This window comes from Giraffa tippelskirchi, chromosome 4 (genome assembly GCF_054371585.1).
Source record: "Giraffa tippelskirchi isolate mGirTip1 chromosome 4, T2T-mGirTip1v1.2.pri, whole genome shotgun sequence".
Classification (NCBI taxonomy): Eukaryota; Metazoa; Chordata; class Mammalia; order Artiodactyla; family Giraffidae; genus Giraffa; species Giraffa tippelskirchi.
The window spans coordinates 33,737,193-33,753,244 of NC_137278.1; the positions used below are offsets into that span (position 1 = coordinate 33,737,193).

Consider the following 16,052-nt stretch of genomic DNA (forward strand, 5'->3'; position numbering starts at 1 on the left):
TTCAGTTTGCTTTGAATACCCATTGATGCAGTCAGGATAGTCTTCTTGGGATAAAAAGGAAATAGGGAATGGTTCCTTAAGTTTCTCATGGTTGTTTGAAGCATACAGGATTTAGACACTAAATGGAGGATGAGTACATGTACAGTAGATCTCTGCTACCTTTTCAGCATGTGGGTTTCCACGTTTTTTACATTTTTCTCTGAGCGCTGATACTCTCTTCTTTGTGCCCAACAGCATGCGAGTGGGTATAGCATTGTGGCTAAGAGTCTGGGTTCTGAGTCAACATACATGACTTCAAAATGCATTTTCACCATTTAATTACTTTCAGCCTCAGTTTCTCCATCTGCGAATGTGTAATAATGGTACCTACCTTATAAGGTTGTCATGGTGATTATATGAGAGAATGTATATAAAGCAGTGAGCAAAGTGACTATTGAGTAAACACTTAATAAATGTCAGCTGTGGTTATTAGATGTAATAGGAAGTAGATCTCTACCCTGCCCTCAAGAAATTCACAGTCTATTTGGAATATAAACTATACACTGCTTAAATACCATGAGGAATTCATAAGGCAACATGTAAAAGCTACCAAGAGTAGACATGATCACAATGCAGTTGAAAGGAATCTTAATGAAGCAACTGAATTTATAGAGTTAAATTAAAATCACACCAATTAAGGAAAGGAGAGAAAGAGCATTTTTAAATTATACTTTATTTTTTGATTGAAATATAGTTGAGATACAGTATTATGTTAGCATCAGGTGTAGTGCATAGTGATTTGACATCTGCATACATTAAGATCAGGCTAGTAACCAACTGTCCCCACACTAAGTTATTACAATATTATTGACCATATTCCTTATTCTATATATTATATCCTTATGACTTACTTATTTTATAACTGGAGTTTTGTACCTCTTAATCCTCATCACCTATTCTGCCCTTCCCAACCATCACAAGAGAAAGAACTTTTTTTTTTCTTTTTGGCTGCACAGCATGGCATGTGATATCTTAGTTCCTCAACCAGAGATTGAACCTGTGCCCTCTGCTTTGGAAGTGTGGAGTCTTAACCACTGGACCAGGGAAGTCCTGAGAAAATGCTTTTTTATAAGGGGAATGGCAAGTGCAAAAGCATTAGTCAGGAAAACATAAGAGAAGTAGCCCAGTTTCTCTGAACTAAGGAGAGAGAATCGTTTTATTCTCATTTTCATTTGGTGAAACCAGATCTGAAGTAACTCTCTTAAATGCTATCTTCACATGATATATCAATATATTGAAGTGACTATTAGCCAAGAACTCAGTATGTGGTGAGATAAGCTGTAACTAGGCTTTCAGAATCCTGATCCTGGTGCTGCAAGCCCTGTTGCATGGAACAGAGGGGCCCAGGGCCGGGAGCCAACTAGCAGGCCAAAGGGCCCAGTATGGCGGCGCCCATTGATTCCTTACTCTTGTATTCATTTTGCTTTCTGACTGAACTGCCTTTCCTTGCACTTATATATTTCCCAGCACTTTGGTGAAGAGGAAATGACCTCATTTCCAAAATGAGTAGTGTCATTATTGAACAGAGACTTCTTAGCAGTGAGACCAGGGTCTTCCCTTAGGTACATTGTTTTTCTTATTCTTCCATATTTCTTTTGCTGTTGTTCAGTTGCTCAGTCATGTCCAACTCTTTGCAACCGCATGGACTGCGGCACGCCAGGCTTCCCTGTCCTTCACCATCTCCCAGAGCTTGCTCAAACTCATGTCCATTGAGTGGGTGATGCCATCCAACCATCTCATCCTCTGTCATCAGTATTTCCCAGCATCAGGGTCTTTTCCAGTGAGTTAGCTCTTTGCATCAGGTGACCAAAGTGTTGGAGCTTCAGTCCTTCCAATGAATATTCAGGATTGATTTCCTTTAGGATTGACTGATTTGATCTCCTTGCAGTCCAAGGGACTCTCAGTAGTCTTCTCACACACTACATTTCAAAAGCATCAATTCTTCAGCTCTCAGTCTTCTTTATGGTCCAAACTGTCACATCCATACATGACTACTGGAAAAACCATAGTTTTAACTATACGGACCTTTGTCGGTAGAGTAATGTCTCTGCTTTTTAATATGCTGTCTAGGTTTGTCATAGCTTTTCTTCCAAGGAGCAAGAGTCTTTTAATTTCATGGCTACAGTCACCATCTGCAGTGATTTTGGAGCCCAGGAAAATAAAGTCTGTCACTGTTTCCATTGTTTCCCCATCTATTTGCCATGAGATGATGGGACCGGATGCCATGATCTTAGTTTTTTGAATGTTGAGTTTTAAGCCAGCTTTTTCACTCTCCTCTTTCACTTTCATCAAGAGGCTTTTTAGTTGCTCTTTGCTTTCTTCCATAAGGGTAGTGTCATCAGCATTCAGTTCAGTTCAGTTCAGTCACTCAGTCGTGTCTGACTCCTTGCGACCCCATGAATCTCAGCATGCCAGGCCTCCCTGTCCATCACCAACTCCCAGAGTCCACCCAAACCCATGTCCATTGAGTCGGTGATGCCATCCAACCATCTCATCCTCTGTCGTCCCCTTCTTCTCCTGTCCTCAATCTTTCCCATCATCAGGGTCTTTTCCAATGAGTCAGCTCTTCGCATGAGGTGGCCAAAGTATTGGAGTTTCAGCTTCAACATCAGTCCTTCCAATGAACACCCAGGACTGATCTCCTTTAGGATAGACTGGTTGGATCTCCTTGCAATCCAAGGGACTCTCAAGAGTCTTCTCCAACACCACAGTTCAAAAGCATCAATTCTTCTGCACTCAGCTTTCTTTATAGTCCAACTCTCACATCCATGCATGACCACTGGAAAAACCACAGCCTAGAGTAGATGGACCTTTGTTGACAAAGTAATGCCTCTGCTTTTTAATATGCTGTCTAGGTTGGTCATAACTTTCCTTCCAAGGAGTAAGCATCTCTTAATTTCATGGCTACAATCACCATCTGCAGTGATTTTGGACCCCAGAAAAATAAAGTCAGCCACTGTTTGCACTGTTTCCCCATCTATTTGCCATGAAGTGATGGGACCAGATGCCATGATCTTAGTTTTCTGAATGTTGAGCTTTAAGCCAACTTCTTCACTCTCCTCTTTCACTTTCATCAAGAGGCTCTTTAGTTCTTCACTTTCTGCATAAGGGTGGTGTCATCTGCATATCTGAGGTTATCGATATTTCTCCCAGCAATCTTGATTCCAGCTTGTGCTTCCTCCAGCCCAGCGTTTTTCATGATGTACTCTGCATATGTTAAATAAGCAGGGTGACAATATACAGCCTTGATGTACTCCTTTTCCTATTTGGAACCAGTCTGTTGTTCCATGTCCAATTCCAACTGTTGCTTCCTGACCTGCATACAGATTTCTCATGAGGCAGGTCAGGTGGTCTAATATTCCCATCTCTTTCAGAATTTTCCACAGTTTATTGTGATCCACACAGTCAAAGGTTTTGGCATAGTCAATAAAGCAGAAATAGATGTTATTCTGGAACTCTGTTGCTTTTCAGTGACCCAGCGGAAGTTGGCAATTTGATCTCTGGTTCCTCTGCCTTTTCTAAAACTAGCTTGAACATCTGGAAGTTCACGGTTCGCGTATTGCTGAAGCCTGGCTTGGAGAATTTTGAGCATTACTTTACTAGCTTGTGAGATGAGTGCAATTGTGCAGTAGTTTGAGCATTCTTTGGCATTGCCTTTCTTTGGGATTGGAATGAAAACTGACCTTTTCCAGTCCTGTGGCCACTGCTGAGTTTTCCAAATTTGCTGGCATATTGAGTGCAGCACTTTCACAGCATCATCTTTCAGGATTTGAAATAGCTCAACTGGAATTCCATCACCTCCACTAGCTTTGTTCCTAGTGATGCTTCCTAAGGCCCACTTGACTTCACATTCCAGGATGTCTGGCTCTAGGTGAGTGATCACACCATCGTGATTATCTGGGTCGTGAAGATCTTTTTTGTACAGTTCTTCTGTGTATTCTTGCCACCTGTTGTTAATATCTTCTGCTTCTGTTAGGTCCCTACCATTTCTGTCCTTTATTGAGCCCATCTTTGCATGAAATGTTCCCTTGGTATCTCTAATTTTCTTGAAGGGATCTCTAGTCTTTCCCATTCTATTGTTTTCCTCTATTTCTTTGCATTGATTGCTGAGGAAGGCTTTCTTATCTCTCCTTGCTATTCTTTGGAACTCTGCATTCAAATGGGTTTATCTTTCCTTTTCTTTTTCATCATCAGCATATCTGAGGTTATTGATTTTTCTCCAGGCAATCTTGATTCCAGCTTGTGTTTCATCCAGCCCAACATTTCACATGCTGTACTCTGCATATAAGTTAAATAAGCAGGGTGACAATATTTCTTTTGCTTAATGCCTTTTTTTGACTTCATTGAATCTTAGTTGTGGCAGACAGGATCTTCCTTCCATCATGAGGGATCTTTTGTTGCTCTGCACCAACTCTCTAGTTGAGGTGCATAGACTCTCTAGTTGCAGCCCTCGACCCTCGGGCTCAGTTGCCCTGGAGCATGTGGGATCTTAGTTCCCTGACCAGGGATTGAACCTGTACCCTCTTCATTGCAAAATGGAGTCTTAACCCCTGGACCACTAGGGAAGTCCCTTTTTGTCATGTCTTAATGCTAGTAGAATACAATTCAAATTTTAACTGTGGCTTCTTATACTGATATATAACAGTGAGTCTAGAGGACATGTTATTGTAAATCTCCTGTCTCAAGTAATGAGAGGCCACTGCTGAGTCTCCATAAGCTGTCTTGACCACTCTTGAAACTTCTGTTCCCTCCTCACACTTTATCCTTTTCTCCAGCTTTAATTTTCCTCCATAGTATTTGTAACATACTATATATTTTACTTACTTTGTTGCATGCTTGTTAAATGATGGTAACATCATGAGAGTCTCATTCTCTTGCTTGAAAAAACTTGACTTGGAAAAACCTAAATTTATGTAATCTGATGACAAATCTATACTGTCAAAATTCTGGGACCTCTAGAGTACAAACTTCATTTAGTATATTTTAAAATAAGGTTCTGTTTTGGAAATTTTTAATTTGGTTATATCTTTTTAAAAACTCATGCCTTTTGTATAATGAGGTGCTTACTCAGACATAGTTTTTAGTCACCCTAGGAATCATGATTAATCCTGGGTCTTATTTAATATAATTTTAAATATAACTCAAAATAGTTCTTACTCTGTTTTTGACAGACAGGATAATAGCTTCTTTATAGTCTTTATGTCCACAAACTAGTTTTACTAGTAATGGTTATAGTTTTATTGTAAAACTTTTTAAATTGAGAAATGCAATTTTTTTTTTTACAGTCTTCCTATGTGACATGTGGTTTGTAATATATATTGTCCAGCTAATATTTTCTATCAGCAACTAATTAATTGATGATTTGATCCTACATATAGGATCAACATATAGGGGCTCCTTTAATGGCTGCTTTCCTCATTTGGAAAATTAGCATGTCAGAAATGTACAGCATAATGATAAATTATACTTGGCTAACCTTGTACTTGTACAGGGCTAATTATTGTCTCTTTTATACCCTTTTGATATTGCAGTGAGCCTCAATGGAGAAAAGATGTATAAATAAACCATTATAACCTAAGCAGAGTGTTAACTTTTATTGGTCAGTATATCCTTCACTTATATATGGTTCAGATTTGAGTTTTCTTTGATAAAATCTGAACTAGTTGTAGATTTAAGGCACGGAAGAGATAAATATTGAGAATCTTTGTAACAGAAAGCATTTTCTGTTTAACTCCATCATTTACTCACTCTTACAGTCATTCCTGTGCTAATTCAGTTTTTTTTCAACCAATTTGCTATATATTTACTATGTTCCAGACACTGGGGATACAAAAATGAACAGGAAAAACTCCCAGCCTGCAAGGAACTCATCATCTAGTGACTATTCACTGCAAGCCACAGGAAGCCCTTTCTGCTATAACCAAGTGCCATGCCAAATCCACTGATAATTCTCAGCAAAATATCACAGCCATGAGTGCCTCGCCATATGCATATCAGTGCCTGATATGCTTCTGTAAAGGTGTGAGGCAGTATTTTTGTTTCAGCTTTAGCAGATTTGGCATTGCCCCCCCCCCCCATTTTAGTCTGCTGCAGTTTCAAATGGCGCAGATAGGAAGCCCTCGAAATGTATACTTGTACATTTTAAAATTTCCCCTACTACACTGTTACCACCCCCTGTTTTCCAAATGCTGCCATTAGTGGTTACAATAATCATCTGTAATGTTAGCTTCTAAGAACCATGGTACAAGAGCCTCTTTTGTAATTTCCCAGATGGGAACGAACACATGTACAAGCCTGTTAGAGTTGCAGAAACTGGAAGCAGCACTGTGTAGATTTGTATTTTTGGAACTCTTTGGGCTTATTTAAGCTCTCAAAGTCAAACTTACGTATCCATTAGAAATCAAATACCAACTCAGGGAAAACTCATGTGCCGCACCAAGGGGAATAAATCATATTAAAGAAGTTCATAAAAGGAGCTCCTAGAAATAGCTATTTTCATACTCAGACTAATGTTTCATGTACTTTTTGCAGGATGCCAGATAATAAATGTTGATTATGTAAACCAGGGTCATTCCAGTTGTTTGGAGGACTGTCTCTGAGCATTTCTGTTCTTTGCTTAAATAGTAGTGAAATGCAAAGTTCAAAAGCAGGAAAGAGAAATAATTATAGGTTATTCATAGGCATATGGAATGAAGCTGTTAATTAAAAGGATTTTTAGTGGACCCTGTTTTTTTCAGTGTTTTTTTTTTAATTTTAACAGAGTTCTGTGACTTGTAGTCAGAGACCTTTAACAAGGAAACTCAGTTGGTGGGCAAAAGTATCTGAAAGTCAGTTCAGTGTTAGTTCTTTTTTTATTGTCTTTCTGAAGGTGACTACCCTAACTCCAAAGGGAACTACTTTTGCACTTAGATTATAAAATGAATTTGTTTCTCTGAATGTGAATTTTTTTCAAGCTCAGCTTCACCCTTATTTTAGATATTTTATGAGTTTTAGAATCATATAATTACATAGTTTCTATTTGCTGAGGCTATAAGTATTTTAAAATTTTCTATCCTTACTTTACAGAAAGGAACATGCAAAGTTGGATTCTTTCTCATCTATAAAAGAGTAAAAAGTGATAGATAAACTCCGACTCCCAATCTTGGCTTTCCTTTTAAAACCACTAGTTCTGGGGAATTTGGTTTACTGTGGAGGGAAGGTGGGGGAGAGGACAGGAGCCAGGAACCAGTACTTAGTTTCCAGACATCACTGGTGACAGCAACTTTTATAAAATCACTAGGTGTGGAAGAAAAGGGTTAGGAATTAGCATTAAATTGTTTATTGATTTATCCATTCAGCAGACATTGAGTGGTTTCTGTGTTCCAGGCACTGTACTACTTGTTCCTTGTACGTACTTCCTCTGTCATCCCACCTAAAGATATAGACCAGATATACATACATTGCAAATCTACATGTAAAAATAAAATTGTAACAGTGTTAGATGAAAAACTAGGAAAATGGTTAAACAACCTCTGAGTTATTAGCCAGATTTAACCCTATAGAATTCTCAATTTTCTTCTGATGTCAGAAGAGCCCCCAAAGTCAGAAGCCAAAAAGAGAAAATATTTATAATACATGGGATAGACAAGGGTTCATAAATCTAATAAACAACAACAACAAAGTCCAAAAACCTTTAAGCAAAATGGGCAAAAGATTTGATGGGAAAGTTTATAGGAGAAATGTAAATTATCTATAAACAAGTAAAAAAAAATTGCCCTGCTTTATTCATTGAATCTAAATTGAGGTACAATTTTCCAGCTATCAGATTGCCAATGTCAAATGAAAGAGAAACAGCCAGTATCATCCAGTTACTCAGGATGAACGGAAAGAGACTCTTTCTCATACTGGTGCAAATTCATGGGCCCAAATGTGTATTGCTGCAGAATTTTTAGAAAAACAATCTATTAAAATGTAAAATGTTTATAGCCTTTGACCCAGCAAGCTGAGTTTTCGTTATCTCCTAAGGAATAGAAGTCCCACTACTAAAGGGTATTTATCCAAAGATACTTAATGCAGCACTATCAAGTTGCTGAGAACTACAGGCAACCTGAATGTCTGTTGCTAGGGGAATGGTTAAATACAAAATAAATCCATGACGTGAAATATTATGTGACTATTTAGAAAGCAGTGGTAGAGTCCTGTGTATAATGGGACTCTTATTAGGGAAAACAGAACACACAGTAAAAGAGTTATTTATATGCAAGTGTGTGCATGTTTTTATGATCATAGAAAAAGCTGTTTAAGGCCACATACACAGTTACTATTGGTTACCTTGAAAAGCAAGGATGGAAATGCCTTTTTAAAACAACAACAAAAAACTTCTGTATTGTTTGACTTGTTACAACAAGCCTGAATTTTGTAATGTAAAATGAAAAAAACAATTGAGAAGTTAAAAAAGAGAGGAAGAAAAGAGAGGGGGAAGTGGCCAAAGAGACAAGAGAAGACCGGGAACATATAGTTTCTTAGAAGCAAGAAGGAACGTTTTCAGAGGAGAGAGAATTCCGTGTCAAATACTGTTTAGAGATAAAGTAAGATGGCGACCTAGAGGCATTTGTTGTCTTTAGTGGCTGTCCTGGTAGGAAGTAGGGTCAGAAGGCTACTAGAGCGGGCTAAGGGGAGGTTAAGAAGAGGGGAGGGAGTGAGACAGGGAGTGTGGACCACTCTTTCAGCAGCAGTCTATGCAGCGGAGGAGGAGAGATGTGAGAGATAACCCAGGGAACTAAGCAGAGACCAACATGATTTCTTTTCTTTCTTTAAAAATTTTTTATATTTTAAGATGGGAGAGACTTCCAGTCCTTGTCCCTGTGTATACTTGCCACAGTTGTGCATCCTGTAGACACAGTAGAAGGCAGAGCAAGGAGACCAAAGATGCTAGAGGTAAGCAGGTGAGTGTGAGGACCAGCTTCTTAAGATGCAGGAGAAGCTGGGCTGAGACCTGTTTTAGACCAAAGGAAGGACATCATGTCTGAGATTCCCAAGTATCACAGGCAGTGACTCTTAAAGTCTTGGTTGGGACCCTCCTAGGATGTCTGCTGAGAACGTGTGATCTGATTTAGAAATGTGGATTGGCTCTTAGCAATGCCTTAGTGTGAAAAATGTGCAATTCTATTAAGTTTCTTAAAAACTTGTATTTGACTTGGAGCCATTTGTGTGTGTGTGTCTGAGAGTCTCTCAGTCGTGTCCGACTTTTTGTGACCTCATGGACTGTAGTCCACCATTCTCCATCCATGGGATTCTCCAGGCAAGAATACTGGAGTGGATTGCCTTTCCCTTCTTCAGGGGATCTTCCTGATTGAACCCGGTCTCCCACATTGCAGGCGGATTCTTTACTGCCTGAGCCAACAGGGAAGCCTCTGTAGCTACTTACCAACCAGAAATAAATTGTTAAGGGTTATTAAAATTTTCTATTCTCAAATTGAAATCACCATGCTATGAAAATTTATTCTAATTCGGTATTTGCTTCAGAAGTCTGCCAAATACTCAGTGCTTGGCAGTGATTGTAAAGTACATTCACATAGTGGTAAGTCCCACAGTTTTAATTCAGGACAATTTAGTATATCATCAGTGTTGGCTTGAGTTGATTATGACATTTGATTGTTGCTATTCTTGTTTTTAATTATAAATTACAGTAAGTTTACCTTTATCATTATCAGTTCAACCTCTCAATGTTTCTTTGTTTTTGTCTTATAACATTCTTATAACTAGACTTTTAAAATACATATGTCTTGTGGTTAACATATGAATCATCCATGATCATTTTGCTTAAGCAGATATGTATGTAACACCCTGCCATTTACATGTACAGTGGCACACTTCATAGTAATATGTTTCTTGGCAATGTTTACTATTTAAATAACTTACAGTATATTATCAAGATAGATATAATGAAATTCCTAGGGTATTTTAAGATTTTGTTGTTTTCTGGTGATATAAATCATGTTTATAATGTATCTTCTTCCTAGGAAAAGTAAATTTTAAGCCATTTGTATGTATTATATAAATTATAAGACATTATATATCTTGCTAGCAGCATGTTTACTGTAACTTAACTATGTTTTTGTCTAATCCTTTATTAACACCAGATTCACTTTTCCCTTCTTGGAATGTGGGAACAACTGAAAGATTGGTGGGGGTCTTTTTATTACTGTGGTGGAGTTTGATCAGAATGTTTGAAAGCTGTCACTAGTAAAGAGTCACTAGATATGTGACAAAGCATGTATGGAGTCTCAAACCTCGAATCCAGGTGACCCACACTTCTGGCCTCATTGCTGGCAGACAGTAAGCTGGTCACCAGAAAAATGTTAGAGAGCAAGTACTAATGACATTGTGTTTTTCACTAACTGTTTAAGGATGTGAATGAAGACCCAGGAGAAGATGTGGCCCTCCTTTCTGTCAGTTTTGAGGACACTGAAGCCACTCAAGTGTACCCTAAGCTGTACTTGTCACCCCGAATTGAACAGTAAGTATCGGTGTCATAATTTTATGTAGCCTGATTATTCTTCTTGTTAATGAGACGTGATTGCTACTTCTTTTGGCAGTCTTAAATTCTTAAAATGGTTTCTCTTTATTAACTTTTGTTTTCTTAAAATGAATTGTATTCAGCATTTAGATTCCAGATTAAATATAGACAGTATTTGCCATAGTGATCTTTGGATAAGACTTAACTGTGCAGTTTGTGATGTGAATACTGTGCCTGGGTCCAAAATTGTGACTTCTTACGAATGTCCCTGGGTATGTGTGGTTGGGCTTCCCCTGATGGCTCAGTGGTAAAGAATCCGCCTGCCAAGTAGGGTTGGGAAGATCCCCTGGAGAAGGGAATGTCAACCCACTCCAGTATTCTTGCCTGGAGAATCCCGTGGACAGAGGAGCCTGGTGGGCTACAGTCCATAGGGTTGCAGAGACAGATAAAACTGAAGTGACTTGGCATGCATGCACTGACTAGTGGAGAGAGGGAGCCATGCAGACGTGGTGGGGGCGGATCTTTCAGCCAGGGGAGAGCATTCCAGACAGCAGGAGGGAGGCTGCTTGGGACTGGGAATCCCAACTCTGGGGCTGGTGCCGCTAGTATGAGCTCCTGAAGCACTCCTCTGCATCCCTAGCAGAGTGCACCTGAACAGTTAGAGCATACGGGTTAACCCGTCTGCCTCCCCTCCAGATAGCAACTCTGAGGATGGAGCCCTGCTTGCCAGACTAATAGGTTAGCCCTATGTCCCCTGGCAGTCCATGGGGTCGCAAAGAGTCGGACACGACTGAGCAACTGAACTGAACTGATGTCCCCTAGGGTTTCCCTGGTGGCTCAGTTGGTAAAGAATCTGTCTGCAATGCAGGAGACCCGGGTTCAATCCCTGGGTCAGGAAGCTGGCCTGGAGAAGGAAATGGCAACCCACTCTAGTATTCTTGCTTGGAGAATCCCATGGACAGAGGAGTCTGATGTGCTATAGTCCATAGTATCACAAAAGAGTAAGACATGACTTAGCGACTAAACAACAACATGTATGGTTACCTTAAAGAGGACTGCTGAACAGCATCCTACTCAATTTCTTGTGTATTCATAACTCTTTTCATTGTTTGTAAAAATGTGACCAGTATCCTGACAGTATTAACTTATTCAGAAGTTAGTGAAGGGAATGTTAGAAGCAGGTAGCTTAAAAAGATGACATGTTTGAATTACGTTTTTGCATTGAAATAGTTCTGTACACAACATTCAGACTATGTGGTACCTGTAGTTTGATGCTACGTTTGTGTTTTAACTCAGTAACTTTGTTCATCAGTAATGAATTTTATAAGCACTAGCCTTACAATGTGCTTATTGTTGGCTAAAATGCTTTAGTAGCTTATTCTACTTCAAAGGAAGTTGAGGTTCATTGAAAATGGATTGTAAGCAGATTTGGTTGGGAACTTCTGACAGGACAGATTTTTCATCAGCAGAGAGAGTTTTTACAGACTCTGCTTGAAATGTATTATTAAAATTCTCTGTAAGTCATCTAGTCAGGGTTGGCTGATTTCTGTCTGAGATGTGGTCACCATCCACATTCATATACCAAGCTCTTTTCACCGCCCCCCCCTTAGTTGCTCTTAATTCATGAGTCATGGACATACCATCTTACACACTGATAAAAGGCATGGCTCTTTATACTCAAATATGGAAGATTATGAGCATTAATAACCCACAGGCATTCTCTCATCTATTTATATACCTCTGACAATACCTGGAACAGGATCTTAAAGTAGCAGTCACTCAATGAATCTTTTAATTTTTAATTGAAAATACTGAACCATAGCAGTAAGAGGCCAAAGGGTACTGGAGATAATACAGTGAAATGGTAACAGGCAAGGGTTCTGGAGTCAAGCATATATGATTTAAACCTGGATTCTGTCACTTACCAACTGGCAAAATAGTTAACATCTCTGAATTTGTTGCCTTATCTGCAAAATAGGGGTAATCATACCTTTTTCATAGTTTTGTTTTGAGGATTATATTAAATACTGTTCATAAAGCATTAATTGCAGTGCCTGTCACTATAGCAAGTTGGAGCTAGTAATGTTATTATTATTGATATAGTTTACAGGAGAAGAATGACTGACTGACTGAGTGGTTAGTAGGACAGATTGGGGCAGAAAAGGAGAGGATGAGTAAACATGTGAGCAAATACTAGTTCCAGAGTAGCCACTCAGTACATACAGAATGCATTAAACTAAGAAGGTATTTTGATGATGAGAAAAGAGAGTTGTAAAACAATCACAAGGTATAGGTAATAAAAATATTATCAGTTAAGCTGCAGCCAAGAATTTGCCAGCATTTACATTATTTTTCTTTGAAGTGACTGCTCCTAGTTTGTAAATAAACTTGCTAATAAAATATTTCTCACTGTAAAAATCAAAGATATGGTGGGAAAAATTATTAGTAAAGGGTATATTTTAAAAGTGATTTCCTATTTCTAAAATCTAGCCTTCTACATCCCCGCCCCCGTCCCTTTTATGTTAAGAACTGGCCACAGCTTACTTTTCCAGATCAGTTTCCTGTCATTTCTCCCCATGTAGCCTGTCCTTCAGCTGGACTCCTTCACTTGAAGTTTTCTACATTCACATGTACTCTCTTGCCTCTGTGCCTTTACTAAAACTGTTACATCCATGTAAAATGTCCTTCTCTAATGCTGTCTTTGTGTTGAAATATTATACATTTTCTAAGACTTTTTGAAAAATGGCATCTACCACCCATTTTCCCTGAGCAAAATTAATCTAGCCTTCCTCTGAGTTCTTACAACACTAAACTTATATCACTCTTAAAGTCTGCACACCATAGATTTAGTGTTGTGCTTTTTTTTTTTTTTCATCTTTTATCTATATCGCAAGCAACTCATGGGCAAGGAGCAAGTCTTTTCATTCCTTTAATGCTTTTTCAAATGCAGTGCAGGGTAAATAATATCAAAAAGTAGTAAATAATTGACAGTGTTCTAGGGCAGTAAGTAATTTTCAGAAGAAAATGTGAAAATGCATCAAGAGATTGTACGTTTTTACTGTTTAATACAAGTTCCCTTAATAGAATGTATAATACCAAAGAAAATGACCAAATGTTCTTATATCCTTGAGTAAAAGTTGTAAAAATGAGCTTTTAGAGAAAGGTTAAAATGGAAAGTGGTCAAATTGTGGTATGATCTTCTAAGGGCTTACATAGTTGCTAAAGTCATTCGTATCTTTGCCTGACTCTTATAGAGTTCAGAGCATAGAAAAGAAGTAATGTCATTTCACTAAAGTCAAGATTATGGGATAGATTTTAGGAACTGAGTGAAGAGAGGTTGCCACTATCTTTGATATTGTGTTAAACTCTCGTTTGTGTGTTTCATACAGTCCTGTCAACTTTTAACTGTTGAGGCATTGATTATAGAGTCAGACTTGGAGAGTTCTTTCAGGAGTCATGGGAAAAGCATCCTACGTGGACCCGCCCAAAGCCGATGCCAGACGCTTGCCCTAGCTCAGGCTTGCACACTTTTTGGCTTCTGCTGTTGCTCTTTCTAGGAAGTCCCAAGTCCCATGCACTTTATTTGACAGGCAGAAGCCCTGGAGATCGACAGCCTGATCCACAGTAGGTAAAATTTGATAAAAGACTTTTCAAGGCATGGAAAGCTATCTTGAGCCTGGGAAATACCCTGTTTTAGTCTGGCTGATGTAATGTCTCTGCCCCAGCTAGTCCATGCAGTAGGCAAGGGCACTGTGCTACCATTAGTAGTCTCAAAAATAGGAAAAGGCTACTCTGGGGTCTTGTCGTCACTTATAGGAAGAGGGATAAATTTATTTTACCCTAAAGATTTCTAGGGAGATGGATACCAAATGCCCCCAAATTAGAGGGTTCCACAAAAGAGAACATCTGTCAGAGACACCGGGTAGAAAACTCCCCAGTGTATTATAATCTATGAAGCTCTGCAATGCAGTCTCACTTCAGAAATCTGTCCTGGAACGGTTGTCTGGTGTTTCTAGCAGTGCTGGGACGCATGACTGACTGAACGCCTATATAGTGTTTAGATGTTTCTAAACACTATAGATGTTTAGATGTTTCTTGTTGTTTTCTGGTCTCTTGCTGTGTTATGTATATGGCTTGCAGAGTAAAAGGTTCTGAGAACTTTGTGTTCTTCTCCAACAAGGGACTTTTATAAAATGTGCGTATTTCAAGGTCCATACATTGGTTTTCAAAGGAACCCAAGCCAATCAGTTGGATTAGACGCTAAGTAATGTTCATTTAAATTAAAAAAAAAAAAGTGGTAAGGATGCAAGCAAAGCTAATGGTCAGTTATGTAAAGTAGATTTTGGTTGAATAACAGGAGAAGGGGGGTGAAAAACTAGATTCCAAACCAATTGCCTTTTTTTCCTGGCAGAAAAGCTGGAATCGTAGGGTTACGTCATCAGAGCTGGCACGAATCCTTCCTTGTCTTCACCTCCGCCCCAGACTGTGGCAGTTCCAGCGGTGGCACCAGAGGTCAAATGGCAGCAGAGGCTGCACAGTTCTCTTCCCCAAAAGGTGTGGCCCTGTCCTTGGCTGCAGCGGGTTAGTGGGAGTGGTTTGAAGAAAACCAGCTAGTCACTCCCTGTGCTGTTCCCATTCTGTGCATAAAAAGAGGACTTCAGCCCCTGAGGCGGACCAGGTGGCATCTTTCACAAGTACAGAATTTGTTTTTAGAACTTTGTGTTGTTGAGTTACAGTCCCGCCTTGGAAATAAATACTCAAAGCTTACCAGCCCACAGACATTCACCATTAGTGAGGCCTGTGTGCCTGCAAATATCCATGCATTCATTCTTTCAGGCAACAAAAACACATTGAAAAGTGACCCAGTATAAGGTCCTTTACTAGATGCTTCAGAGAATATCAAGAAAAATGAGATATGGCTTTTATGCCCTTAGTTTGCATATAATCAGTAAGGGAGATCAGAACAAATATGGCAAGTTCCAACTTGTGTGTAGAAATAGCACAATAAGACTCGGCATGAGAAGCCCTCTGTTCCTCCACTTGCTAAGATACTTGGCAGTCTTGCTCAAGATACTTTAACCATTATGAGCCTCATTTCGTCTTCTGTAAAGGGAGATACATCTTAAGCTTCAGTTTCATCCACTCCAAGGGGATATGAAAGTGCCTACTATAGTGTTTGACTCATGGTTGATGTTCTGTTAGTGCTTCTCGAGTTATACAAACACCCAAGAAAAGACATTAACTACTGAAAGACTTCAGGGAAAGAGAAGGAGATCACAGTTCCAATCAACTTGTTGAGGCGGAGACTTTGGAAAACTTTGGAAAGTATGGCTCTGCCAGTGCAACGTGGCTTTTCTAGAGATTAGATATGGTAATACTGTAGCAATAAAAATGTATTTGTTTAGTGTTTTGAAATGTTCAAGTTGCTTTATAATTTATCATCCCATCTAATCTTCATGGTAATATTCCTGGCTTTCATTTTGTTTAATTGAAGTATAGCTTCCCTCATAGCTGA

The 16,052-nt window shown here is 39.1% G+C and overlaps 1 protein-coding gene across 1 annotated transcript in view; it reads left to right on the forward strand.

Annotated features, from left to right (window-relative positions):
• The window catches only part of BABAM2 (BRISC and BRCA1 A complex member 2), a 408,503-nt gene that overhangs the window by 200,050 nt on the left and 192,401 nt on the right, over nt 1-16,052 (forward strand). The window contains exon 7 of the mRNA XM_081484262.1: nt 10,428-10,537. Within this exon, the coding sequence (XP_081340388.1) occupies nt 10,428-10,537 (110 nt within the window). The remainder of the gene's footprint in view (nt 1-10,427; nt 10,538-16,052) is intronic.